General features: G+C 46.0%; 1 protein-coding gene across 2 annotated transcripts in view; it reads right to left on the bottom strand.

The window, feature by feature from the left end:
* Nucleotides 1-14,049, bottom strand: part of CASTOR1 (cytosolic arginine sensor for mTORC1 subunit 1) — a 145,707-nt gene that overhangs the window by 25,714 nt on the left and 105,944 nt on the right. For both annotated transcript variants that reach the window (XM_078667238.1, XM_078667239.1), the window contains 3 exons: nt 12,510-12,620; nt 10,880-10,962; nt 10,488-10,582 (listed from right to left, as the gene is read on the bottom strand). In XM_078667238.1, the coding sequence (XP_078523364.1) occupies nt 10,488-10,582; nt 10,880-10,962; nt 12,510-12,620 (289 nt within the window). The remainder of the gene's footprint in view (nt 1-10,487; nt 10,583-10,879; nt 10,963-12,509; nt 12,621-14,049) is intronic.

The following is a 14,049-nucleotide window of genomic DNA, read 5'->3' on the forward strand; positions in this document are numbered from 1 at the left end:
CCAATTCCATATTCTACTATAATAAATCACCCCTAATCCTTTATGGGTTCCAGAGTAGGGTTATACTGGCCAACAAAGCGTTTCAACACCTCATCAGGGTTACAAACTATATATAAATGTAAATCTTTTTCCCTTTTTTACCCCTCCCCAACCCTTCTCAATCCAATTAACTTACTAACATATCCACCACTCAAACTACTTCATATTTCTCTATACTAATTTTCAACACTAATCCTTTATGGATTCTGAAGTAACTTGCTACTCGCCAGAAAAGCACTTCAACACCCCATCAGGGGTAACAGGCACCACATGAATGCAAACCTTTCTTTCCCTTCTATCCCTCCGCTATCCTTCTCACATCAAATAACTGACTAATATCCACCCTTCAAATTACTTTAATATTTCACCATACAAATTCACCACTAATCCTTTATGGGTTTCCGGAGTAGCGTGCCACTCACCAAAAAAAGCGCTTCAACAACCCATCAGGGGTAAGAAGCGCAATATAAATACAAACCTTTTTTCCTCTTCTATCCTTTGGCTATCCTTCCAAATCCAAATAAGTGACTATCATATCCACCACTTAAAATTTACTTGCATGTTTCACTATACTAATTCAACACTAAACCTCTATGGGTCCCGGAGTAGCGTGCTACACGCCATAAAGTGCTTCGACGCCTCCTCAGGGGTAGTAAACGCTATACAAATGCATTTACAATACAATTACAACACAATACCTACGGACGATGCCCAAAAACATTAGTTTACATACTTTTCGGAGCCTGACCACTAGGTGGCGGTATAACACAGACTGCGAATCTACCTTACTTCGTGCTGCAAAATTAATTTAGTGACAAAGAATGCGATAGTAAGGACGGTTTCATACTTTTCGAAATCCACTCGCTAAATACTCCCCTGGCATACAAGCTGAACTGTGGCAGTCGGAAGAACTGCCTTGAGGTGAATGAAAAGCAGCTCTATTAGTGACTAAAGGATAAGTCAAAACAATAAAATAATCAACAAAAAATATTTTCCTCGACCTAGGGTGTGTATTATGTGAAAAGATGCAAACTGGAATCCTCAAAGTCCTCTTCTGACCACCTTTTGGAATGGGGAGGAGGTTATTCATGAAAGTATTCAAGGTGTTTATGTCTTTTAGCAACCTTCGCGAAAACTTTGCAACTTCATATCAACCCATTTTACAAAATTCTAGATATAAAACAATTTGCTTTAAGCCACAGTTACCACCCACCTCACATTTATGCTGTTTATGTTAGAGGTTTTAGGAGGATGCATAACAGCTCTATATGGGGACAGTGCAAACCAAGCACTCTACTGAGCTGTTCACCACTATCACGTGGCAACCGGTGACTTCCAGGTCAGACCAACACACTCTCAAAAAAAGCTTGTTTGCATGTGCTACACTGAACTGATGCGGACCGCGCTGTAAATTAATAATATAGCAGCGCGGCCACTGAAGTGAAAACGGACCGCGCTGAAATAAGGAAAGACCATTAAATAAAATAGTGCTAACCCACTAAATAACGAAGACCGTGTAACAAGCCAAGTAAAAGGTCCAGTCGTTACGGGAGGTAATAAATGCAGACAAGTCGGTATCAAGGCGGGACTAACAAGCCTATCTACCAATCAGAAGCCAGCATTTTCGAAGGACAATGACACAAGCTAATGACAAATATGGGTGGAGAGTGGGAGGAGCTTCCAGTGCATACCACAATACAGCATGCCTTGCAGAGCGAGCAGCGCATGCGTGCTGCCGCTAGGCTCGACCTAAAACAGAGGTGCATGAAGGGAGGGAGCATACCTTCTGGAGGGTAGGGGAGAGGAGGCATAGAGAGTGCTGGTTGGTTTGGGGTTGGCAGGAGGCTGAGTATTTCTTTTTTTATTTTTATTTGCGACATGGAGGAGAGGCCATTTTAATTAATGCTCCCCCATTACTCCTGTGCCCATGCATAATTGTTCAAAGCAGAGACAGATTATTTTGGAAGCTATAGAGAATATACCGTTTTAGATTGGTAAAAAGCAGTGACATCTTAAGAATTTGGGGGCCCTAGGCAAGACATTTTGGGGGGCCCGGTCCAGAACTATTTTTAATTTTATTTATCTGAAATCATGGTTGCACTAGGACAAAATGCCTAATCATATGTTAAATGTTCAGTAAAAGGGTCACACGAAAACAGTTAGGATATGTCTTGCCAAGGGCCCCCCAAATCCTTAAGATGTCACTGGACAGAGACGCACAGTGTCCGAGGTAGGGTTAGCAGAGAACAGGGAGATATTATAAGTTAGGGAAAAGGAGAAAAATCCAAAAGTTCGGTTTCCCAGTGGACCCCTTGATAGATGGGGGCCCTGGGCAATTGTCCTCTTTGCCCATACCCATACCCCCAAAAGACTGCTGAGATCGGCTAACATTTGCCTCCTACCTGTACCTCGTACCAGAACGGTAACTTGGGGAGACCGCCGCTTCTTAGTGGCTGCACCAAAACTTTGGAATCTTCTTCCACTAAATATCAAAAATGCCCCCAATCTGATGAGCTTCCGGAGGCTCGTAAAGACATGGCTGTTCGATCAGTGAACTCTATTATTGTGGTCCTGCTAGCTTACACATGCGCCGAGACACCTTTGGGTAATTGTTTGCGCAATAAAAAATTTCAAAAATAAAATAAATAAATAAATAAATAAATAAATAAATACCTTAAAATGTCTCTGGTAAAGAGTGATTTAAGGGAGATGTTTTTCACCTCGCGGTTCTGAGGACAGACAAATCAAGTTTTGCTCTTGTTGTCTATTTGATGTCACTCAGAACCCATTGTGAAAAACATCTCCATAATTCACTTTTACTCATCTATAATTCTATATGTAAATGCAAGTGAGTGATCAGGAGCATGCGTAGGAAACTCTGTCACTTTTCTGTAAACTAGCTTTTCTAAATGATAAGAGTTAAAAAAAAAAGTCTGTCAACTGGTGCTGATCAATCTCCAGGCAAGAAGGCAAAGCACTGACAGGTTGGGGTGGAGAACCGTCCTCTACTGCTGCGACAGAAGTTACTCCCAAAAGGGCAGCCTGATTGGGGGACTGATGGCCATGCCCAACAGCTCGCGATACCAAACTCTCCAAGCCCAGTCTGGATCCACAAGGATGTCTTGGGTCCGGTCATTCCTGATCTTCTTGAAAAGTCTGGCCAGGAGTGGTATGGGCGGAAAGGTGTACAGGAGGTCTGAGCTCCACTCATGATGAAAAGCATCACCGAGCGAGAGCCACCTTGGAAACTCCAGTGAGCAAAACTGCGAACATTGCGCATTCTCAGCGGTGGCAAACAGATCTAACCAAGGCTCTCCCCTCTGCTGAAATATACCTTGCACTACCTCCGAATGGAGACGCCACTCATGATCCACTAGGCATTTTGGGCTGAGTTCATCCACCCTTGCTTTCAGAGAGCCCGCCAGGTGTACAACGACCTGGGATATGCCCTGATCTTCCAGCCATGTCCAGAGACACAGGGCCTCTTGACAAAAGATCCACGACCCTACCCCACACTGTTTGATGCAGTACCACATGGTGGTGGTATTATCCGTGAACACCTACACTAGCCTTCCCTTGACAGATGGTAGAAAGGCTTTGAATGCCAGCCGGATTGCATGGTGCTCCAGAAGGTTGAAGTTAGGAGCTGTAGAGAGTGCAGCAGCCCCAGAGTAATACTTAAAATAAATTAACCCTATGATTCCTGGGGGCTAGATAACATGACTCCAGGAACATTGGATAACATTTTTAAACATTACCAGAGCTGGAGATTTTGCTCTTGGGCTTGAAAATGCAGTGGCCCATTATGGTTGGTCTTAGGGCTGCAATATGTATTAACACATGTTTAATATTGTTCCGATTACAAATGCTTTATTTAAATGTTTGACAGACATTACAAGGATTCCTTAAAGTCAATGGGCTTGTTTTGGATATTGATCTAGTCACCCCTTGAAAACCCCTGGAATAATTATAACTTGCACCCTCATCATGCACATCTTATACCCTCAGATATTACATCACTCAGGACATGTTCAATAACAGCATTGCTAACATCACTGATTCAATCAATCAATCAATCAATCAATCAGAGTACTTGTAGAGTGCGCTACTTACCCATGAGGGTCCCAAGGCGCTGAGGGGGGGGGGGGGGTGCTGCTACTGCTCGAAGAGCCAGGTCTTGAGGAGTCTTCTGAAGGCGAGTAGGTCTTGGGTCTGTCGTATGTGGGTAGGGAGGGTATTCCAGGTCTTGGCGGCGAGGTAGGAGAAGGATCTGCCGCCGGATGTCGTTCGTTGGATGCGGGGGACAGTGGTGAGTGCGAGGCTGGCGGACCGGAGCTGGTGGGTGGGGGTGTAGAAGCTGCATCTGCTGTTCAGGTAGGCTGGTCCGTCGTTGTGGAGTGCTTTGTGTGCGTGGGTGAGGAGCTTGAAGGTGATCCTCTTGTCGACGGGGAGCCAGTGTAGGTCTCAGGCGGGGGGTGATGTGGCTGCGGTGGGGGACGTTGACGATCAGTCGGGCGGAGGCATTTTGGATGCGTTGTAGTCGTCGTAGGTGTTTGGCTGGGATTCCTGCGTAGTGCGCGTTGCCGTAGTCCAGTCTGCTACGGATGAGGGACTGTGTAACCGTTTTTCTTGTTTCGGTCGGGATCCACTTGTAGATCCTGCGGAGCATGCGGAGGGTGTTGTAGCAGGAGGAGGAGAGGGCGTTGACCTGCTTAGACATGGAGAGGGAGGAGTCGAGGATGACTCCTATGTTGGGTGCATGGTCGGTGGCTATTGGTGCTGTTCCCAGTGTGGTTGGCCACCAGAAGTCGTCCCAGGCTGAGGGGGTGGGTCCGAGGATGAGGACCTCCGTCTTGTCCGAGTTCAGCTTCAGACGGCTGCTCCTAATCCAGTTGGCGACTGGCCTTCATTCCCTTGTGAAGGTTGGTTTTGGCAGTGTGTGGGTCCTTAGTGAGGGAGAGGATGAGCTGGGTGTCGTCGGCGTAGGAGATGATGTTGAGGTTGTGATGGCGGGCCACTTGCGCGGGGGGCCATGTAGATGTTGAGAAGAGTCGGCTGAGGGATGAGTCCTGGGGGACGCTGCAGATGAGGTCGGTGGCTTCGGATTGGAAGGGTGGGAGGCAGACGCTCTGGGTTCTGCCGGAGAGGAAGGACGTGGTCCAGTCAAGGGCCTTCTCTTGGATTCCGGCTTCTAGGAGGCGTGTCTTTAGAGTGCGATGGCAGACCGTGTCGAAGGCGGCCGACAGGTCCAGGAGGATGAGGGCTGATGTTTCGCCATTGTCTAGTTCGCGCCTGATGTCGTCTGTGGCGGCGATGAGGGCTGTCTCGGTGCTGTGGTTTCATCTGAATCCGGATTGGGATGGGTCCAGGATGTTGTCTTCCAGGTGGCGGGCCAGTTGCTTGTTGATGATTTTTTCGATGACCTTTGCCGGGAACGGGAGCAGGGAGATGGGCCGGAAGTTCTTAAGGTCCTTGGGGTCCGCCTTGGGCTTCTTGAGGAGGGCGTTGATTTCGGTGTGCTTCCAGCTTTCCGGGAATGTCGCTGTTTCGAAGGAGATGTTGATGACCTTCCGTAGCTGGGGTGCGATGGCTGCGTCTGATTTGTTGAATACGTTGTGTGGGCACGGGTCTGACGGAGACCCTGAGTGGATGGAGTTCATGATCTTGCGTGTCTCATCGTCGTCGACGTTGGACCAGGAGGTCAGGCGGATGGCGCTGGTGGTGTTCACAGGGGAGGTAGAGTCTGGCGTAGTCAGGGCGGTCGTGGTGTTGAAGCTGCCGTGGATGTCCGCGATCTTGCGATGGAAGGAGATGGCTAGTGAGTCGCACAGTTGTTGCGAGGGCGGGATGTCGTTGGTGTTGGCACTGGGGTTGGAGAGTTCCTTTAAGATGCTAAAGAGCTCTTTGCTGTCGTGTGCGTTGTTTTCCAGGCGGTCTTTGAAGGAGGATCTCTTGGCTAGTCTGATGAGGTGATGATGTCTGCCGGTGGCGTCCTTGTGGGCTTCGTGGTTGTCCGGTGTGCGTTCGTGGAGCCATATTTTCTCCAGTTTCCGACATGCGTGTTTGGAGGTCTGGAGTTCATCGGTGAACCAGGTGGCTCTCTTGCTGGCGTGGCTGTTGGAGGGTTTCTTGATCGGGGCGAGGGTGTTGGCGCAGTCGTCGATCCACTGTCTGAGGTTGCGGGCTGCGGTGTCTGGGTTGGTGGGATCGGTGGGTGGGTTCTGGGTGAGGGTGGTGATCAGCTGGTCTTCGGTGACTTTGCCCCAGCAGCGGCAAGGCAGCTTTTGGGTGCGGTGGTGCGTGGTTGGTTTCTTGAAGGTGAAATTGTTCAGTGGTGGTCGGTCCAGTGGAGTTCGGTGGTGTGGTCGAAGGCGACGTGGGTGCTTGTGGAGAAGACGCGGTCCTGCGTGTGGCCGGCGGCGTGGGTGGGTGCGGTGCCAAGTTGTCTGAGGCAGAGGTTGGCTAGGTTGTCGATCAGGGTGGCGGAGTTAGCATTGTTGTTGTTCTCGAGGTGGAAGTTCAGGTCCCCGAGGAGGATGTTGTCCGTGGGGGTGAGTGCATGGGTGCTGGCGAGGTCGGCGATGGAGTCACTGAACTGAGCCCGGGGTCCGGGGGTCTGTAGATGACTGTTCCTCTGAGGGTGGTGTTCGGGTCGGTGTGGATCCGGAAGTGTAGGTGTTCAGCGGTGTTGAGTATGTCGTCTGCGTGGGTGGCAACCTTTAGGGTGGACTTGTGGACAATGGCTATTCCTCCTCCGGTTCCGTTGGCGCGATCCCTGCGGGTGATCTTGTAGCCATCCGAGATGGCTATGGCTATGCCGGGTGCCGAGGAGTCGTTCCACCAGGTCTAGGTCAGGAAGGCAACGTCTGGGGCGGAGGTGTCGAGCAGATCCCTGAGCTCGACGGCGTGTTTGCGTGCGGAGCGGGTGTTGAGGAGTATGCAGCGGAGGTGGTTGGGTCTAGTCCTTGGAGGTTTGGTGGTTCTGTCGCAGGTGAAGCTGCAGGTGCGGCAGGAGAAGGGTCCGTGGGTCCATTTTGGGGTGGCCTGGAAGCAGGGGTGGTTTGGGCTGGCGTTGAGTGCGTGGAGGCTGCTGGCGTCGTAGTGGAGTCTGGTGTCGTGGCGTTCACGGGGTCCAGGGGTTCTGGTGCTGGGCGCGGTCTTTGTGCGGACGGGCGAAGACGGGCTTGCCTTAAGCGCACCTTCGGTGCACCAGCGGCGCGGCCGTGCAGCTGACATCATTTTAAGGGGAAGTTGGAGGGAGGAGCAGGAGGCAGGGGTTAACGAATGGGCGCGGGGCCGCAGGGGCAGTAGCGGCGGGAATGGCAATCAGGGGCACGGGGGGCGAGGAAAGACAACGCCCAGGAATGGGCAGCAGAGACCGAGGATGCAAGGCTCTGGTGGAGCTGAGCTGCAGCGAGGGGGGGAGGGCGGGGATCAGACCTGGGGTCGGGCTCAATCAGGGGAGCAGAGGGCAAGAAAAACGAGTGCAATGAGGGGAGCAGAAGGCAACAGAACGGGCACAGATAAGAATGCAGGCACAGGGGGTAGACAGGCAACAGCGGTCACAGACACCAGAACACAGTATGGGCAGTACTGGGAAGACAGACAGACAGCGACAGTGATACAAACCTAAGGCCTACCACTGGCCACCAGGGATGAGGCGCAGGTGGTAGCCTGCAGGTGGAGGAGGGCCTCAACTTCTACAGCAGCGGCAGCTGGGCCAGGGTCAGGACACACAGGCGGAGCTGTGTGGTGGGGGAGCGACCTATCAGCAAGGTCAAGGGTTACATATGAAATTACATTTATGACAACACTGTGCATGGAGGGGACAGGAGTTATAGTTACTTCAGTTATTTCTCAAGCATCTGGTCCACTGGAAGGCCGAACGGATGCTCACCGTAAAAAACATACATTTAATAGGTGCTATTGCACCTCGGTCCTCAACCCCGATACCCTAACCCAGCCATGTTTGTGAAGGAAGATACTGGTATTAACGCCCCTTGCTGCAGTGTTCCTTGATCACTTTCTGGGCTTACGGGCATAGGCGGTAGACGTTACAGCTCTTCCTCAGAGGCAAACAGTCTCTTTGTAGGTATGTAACAGAGTCATAGTGCTGAGGGTTTGGCACGACCCTTGCCTGTATCCATGTGGATGAAGACCTTTTGTTTTTCATCCGGTACTAGCTTCTCGAAGATGAAATCTTCCGAAATGTCAGTCTTGGAGTTAAGGGTAATTTTGGTGCCAGCCTTAGGGACAGTTTTAGACTGGGCAGATTGTTGCCACCGCGACAAGAGTGCAGCTTTTCGGTGCGAAGCTTGAGGCACAGAATGGTGAGCTACGATGCTCTTTTGCATTTGTGGGTGTCAACGTAACCTCTTGAGTCAGAGGTGTCCTGGCTGGCTCTGATACAGGCCCGATGTCTGACTCGTAGGGATGGTGCCCTGCCTCATCCTTCGGGCATTTGGGAGCTTAACACTGCTCTTCAGTCACCACTGGTGCATGCAGTGTGAATTTCGTCTTCAGGCCCAAGGCTGGTGTGTGCTGCACCTCTGCCTTAAGGAACTTGATAGCCTCCTCGATGTCGGCACTGTCAGAGCAACATACCTCTTGATCTTCCGATGCTTTGCAAGAAAGAATGCCAGAGGAGATGGCCGTCTACTCCAGAATGCCCAGCAAGTCTTCAGCACCGAAAATTCCAGGAGTCTCTGACAATAGTTGCTGTTTCAATTTGTGAAGTGCCTACCTTCTTGCCCTGCAATGCTTGAGAGACTTCTCACTGTGGAAGGTGAGACAAGTGTTGCAGGATGTCTCAATGTGCTATGGGGAGAGGCAGAGGCTGCAGGACTCGTGGTTGTAAGCCCAGGAGTATTTTACCTTACCCTAGGACAAAAGTGGGATGAAGTGCATTCCATAACATTACTTAGGGGCTCTCGAGAATGCACCTAAGACAGAGTCGGGAAGAAATGGAGTCTCAAGGCCCTGATGCATCAAGGTGCCAGGGCAATGGCTGCTAGTTCCAAAGACCCGTCAGTGCGAAAGGAAGCCTCCCTTGATGCAATAAGTTGTTTTCCAATGCAGAGCTGAGAAGGGAGAGGCTGGACTAGAAGCCGAGCTGCAAATCTCTGAGACCTGGAGTACCTAAACACATCGATTTTAGGGCAGTGTTCCCAAACGTCAGGGCCCAATGCAAAGGCGGAAAAAACAATCTGAGGTTGAGCCAGTGTGCTGTTGCATTGCAAACAGGGGTGAAGTCACAATAGGTGTTCGGATTTGAATTTTCTCAAAGAAAAACAATTTACAAACATCGACCTAACACTAGCTGGCAGGAGTATGCAGAGCATATACATATATATGTTGTGAATATTACAGATGAGGGGACTGGAAGCCCAATATTAAGTATTCTATAGCTGAACTTTAAGTAAAAGATAAGAAGTACTGAAACAGCAAGACTGAGTCAGTGTTAAAGCATAACTCTGCTTTTCTGCAGGGAGATTACCTTGCCCAATTGATATCCTTTAACGTTTTAAAAGATTTAAAAGCCATTTGTTTAAAAGTGGCTACTATTAAAAAAAAAAATGTGTAATATGTCCGCTATCTTGATACAAGTGAGAGACACAATAAAGGGGAAGCGACATTAGCAAAGATGCTAGATGTGTCAATTATTAGTAAAGTTTAAGTTTGACTTAGCTTTCCTATATACCCAGAAAAAAAGCTTATAATAATTCCTTGTATGCTAATTAATGGTGCGGGCCTTGTAGAAAAGAAAAAGGGGTTTGTATTTTTTTTTAAGAAATCTCGGTAATAATTTACCAGATGGGGATAGTCACGTATAATTGCCATTGTCTATTTGCACTTATCAAATCAGTAAGCATGCATGGTTCTACAGAAGTATGATAATGGCAAAAAAATTATCCTAGAAGTATTGACATTTTGGACAATGACAAAATAGATGGCCAGGTTGAGCTTAATACATCATCTATCCTTCAATAAGAAAGTTCTCAATTTGGGAATGGAAAGTTAGACCGTTACAATATGTGACATATCCTTTAACAATTTTAACACAAAATATAACTTTGGTACACGTTGTAAGATCCTCTACCCAAATATTCCCTCTCAGGTGTAATTCTTTTTGTACTGAATCATTAAAAAATTATGGTAGGTTAAAAAGAGGACTAGATTATCTGGTGTTAAGGTTCCTAATTGTCTAGTAGATATTCTAATCTTGAAAATATAATATTTTAAACAATACTTCATATTTTATACAATACATGAGATTTTATACAATATAGAATATTTTTACTGTTATTCAATATTATTTAATATTTCTGTATATTTTTATATATAATCCCAATTTATGTTTAACAAAATGGATTAATAAAAAAGTGATTTGAAGGTAAATAACTGTAATCTCTCCAGAATATTGCCTAATACTATACAGCACTACTCACCAATGCATGGTCAAAGTTGAAGGTACTGATGTAATAAGCAGATATGTCCGCATTGGCCAAGGGTTCAGAAATCTGTGCAACAATCCCACACTCGTCTGAGAAAGAAAAACAGGGCTGTAAGAGAAAATTACCAAACATGCTAGACCACACATCAGTTAAATAGCTTATCAAATTCTCTGTGGCGAGGTATGCATTCAGTTATGCTTTGAGCTCAAGAAATACCTGTAAGGGAGCTATATGGAGCTTAAATTTTGAAGATGAGATAAGGGCTAATATTGGGCGTTTCGATCAGCTTATACCAGTCTGTGAAGATTCTGGGATACGTTAGTTATGGTTGGTCTGAGGACAACTGATCCACAAAATATCTACAATAAGTGTGGTTGGATACTCACCAAAACCCAGAGGTTGCCCACCGATTCTCACCATGCGCCAAAGCTCCCCAGCGGAGCTTGTCAAAAGGAGGTCCCTAGGAAACCTGGAAAGTAAGTTTGCAATTACAGATTTACACACGTCTACAAAAGAGCAGATGTAAAAACATCAACTTCACAGATGGCAAAAATGCCTCCCATAGATACCTTTTACACTAAAGAATGTCCACAGGTATGCCTGTGGTTGCTTCATAAATACACTCTACACAGATAATGCTCCTAAACTACAACACCTGAGGCCGTATTATACAAAGCGCTCTCATGCAAATGATGGAAACCCTTTGCCTCTGCGCTGTATTATAGACACAAAAAGGGCCCCTTATGGCATCAATCTAGATGGGGAAAGAGGGTCTTATGGACCCCCCCAGATACCCCATTGCAGGCGGGTGATCTGACTGCATCCGCCTGCAAGGGGATCTCTAATCCCCTTAAAAGAAGTGCAGGTGGATTGACGCCTGCACAGTGAAATACGGTGCAGCTACTTCAAAGTCGCTCAGCATTTCACTTAAATGCGCAGCACCGAGGGCAGCACCACTTGCTGCTGCCCTGAGGGAATCCAATTCAACATAGTAGGGCGCACTCTCTTTGTTAGCGTAGAGCGTTCGTTTTGAAATGTGCACTCAGCGCTAACAAGGACAGAGCACTGTATTCTACAATACGGCCCCTGGAGGCCAATTATTACTAGAATAGCAACTTCCTCTACAGCTAATTATTCTGTTAGTTCATAATTATGTCAATTTCTGTAATCTTAACCTAAACTTTCATGGAGCTAGGGTAGGGATGAACTAAAAAATGAAAAATATCTAAACTACTTTTGTAATTGGCGTAAAAAATGAAGTTTAAGTGCATCAAATAAAACACAAATTGCTGAGTCACAAATATCAGTAGCAGAAAAAGAGAGACTGACAAGTGGGACCTTGGTATGGTTTAAATAGCGCAAATTCACATTAAATTACCTGAACATTATTTTTTAAAGTATTTACGATTACAGAAATAGATAATAAAACTGAAAAAAATCTGCATCAAATATATGTTTACTAATAGAATTTGACTGTGTCACTTAATGTTGACGAAAGCCTAAGAAAACAAACTGCATATAGTAGGGTGCCACATATTAAACACTGGTGCACTTCAATCAAGCAGAACATCCCGTTTAAATAACCAGCCGAGCATCCAAAGGTGTGAACGATTCAAGACACTAACCCAAAAGTCCTGCTGTTTGCGTATATTCGGTTTCTGAATACACCAAAAGGAAATTACTAATCCACTCAGAACACAATTGGGTGCTTCTGATAAGGAAACATTGTGGTGGTCCTGAAACACAGGAAACTTGGGAAGAGGAACTCTGCTAACAATGAGGGAGCAGCACAGAATGGAGACCTTTAAGATCATGCATTGAGCTGAGTTAGTATGAAATGTGAGTATTAGCCTGATTCTCAATACTATTGGGATAATGATGTATTCAAACAAGCACATGATGACAAATATAAACATGATTATAGTACTATGCAGTGATAAAAGAATGTTTCAAAATTAGATACACAAGTCGTGTGAAAACAGCAAATATGCTGTAAGCATTTTGATCTACACTTACATCTTCTGCGTCTCCGTGTCCATGACAATAGAGATGTAACCCTCAATTAAAGAGATAGCGAAAAAACGGATGGACTCCAGGTCTTGGGTGTTAGAGGGGTTTTCGTGGCATCTGTTGGAAAAACACAAGTTCAGCCAGCAGTGGAAATAGAGGCTCTGTATAACATCTGCGGCTTTAAAGATATTTTTAACTTGGCTCATATTCAAACCCATTCAGAGCATAACAGCACTTGACATAATGCAACTTAACATCTGTATCCTTCCTACTGTGTCATTTCTGGTGAAAACATAAACAGTCAAATTTCAACATTCTTAAATGAGCAAGTAGTGTCCATGCCATGTAACACAGGATGCTACCGACTACTTTTAACAGAATCATTGTTTGCCTAAAAAACTATTGAAGCAACAAAAAACAAAAGAACATCCCTGATGTCCACTTTAGCAGAAATAAAGTTTGTGTGGGAGTAGGCAGTGGTCCACAGAAAAACTGCATACTCTTAAAAATTAGTACTTTTCTTTTTAAACGCAGCCCAGTGTCATTTAAAAACAAGCATTTACAATGCAATGGTTTCGCCTTTTGAAAAGTTTGAGCTATTGGCATTGTAAATGACAACATTTTTATTTATGTGATTGTTTTGAAAATAAATAAATAAATGGCATTGTCATTTACAATGCCAATAGCTTCAGAAAGCTTAAAAAAGGGCAAGAGTGAACGTCGTGCAGTGGTATGAACTTTGAGCAAGTCTCTATAAACTACAGTGCACAGGCACACAAGCTACGTTTTAGATAAGCATTTCTCTCCTGTAATCTGAACTGGTCTGCACTTGTCCGAGTACATGTACTGAGTATTTACGATGGTGTGAATTTTAATTTCAAAATGCAACTTTCTCGACGTTGGGCTGGCGAGGAATTTGTACTTCAACTTAAAACACTCAAAGCTGCAACCATAGTGTTATAGGGAAGTAATGTTTTCAGTTCGCAAAGTTTGGATCACATTTTGCATGCATAAGCTGGAAAGCAGTATGCTTGCCCTCTAAAGCGATGGTGCTGCAAAGTAGCAGAGAAACAAGTAAAGTATCTTTCAGTTTGATTTGCTTCAGTCTTTCTAGCTTTAATACCCACAGTGTAAACACTTGAATTGATGTGGACTGGACTGCTCTGCATGCATCTACAAACAGAAAGCTCCCTAGACATACTAATATTCCTTTTTTTAAAGTATGCTGAGCACAATGCAAATGATCAGGAATCTATTTTGTTCAGGCACAGCAACTCTGTATGCATCCAAATTACTAAACTGGCTTAATCTGGTGAGAAAACAACTATGAACATACTAGAGTACCAACTTGATTAGATCAATCCATCAACCCTCCCATCGACCCAAGGGGAAAAGAATCCTTTTGCTTAAAATAACTCACCCACCAGGGGTAGCCCCTGGTGGCATGTTTCTGTTCTGTTCTGTTTCTGTTCTGTTGTAGAACGGGGCAGCAGTATAACGTACCCGTATCATGTTTGTAATTTAAAATCGTGAGGCCAAATAAAGA

This window comes from Lissotriton helveticus, chromosome 11 (assembly GCF_964261635.1).
Source record: "Lissotriton helveticus chromosome 11, aLisHel1.1, whole genome shotgun sequence".
NCBI classification, from domain to species: Eukaryota; Metazoa; Chordata; class Amphibia; order Caudata; family Salamandridae; genus Lissotriton; species Lissotriton helveticus.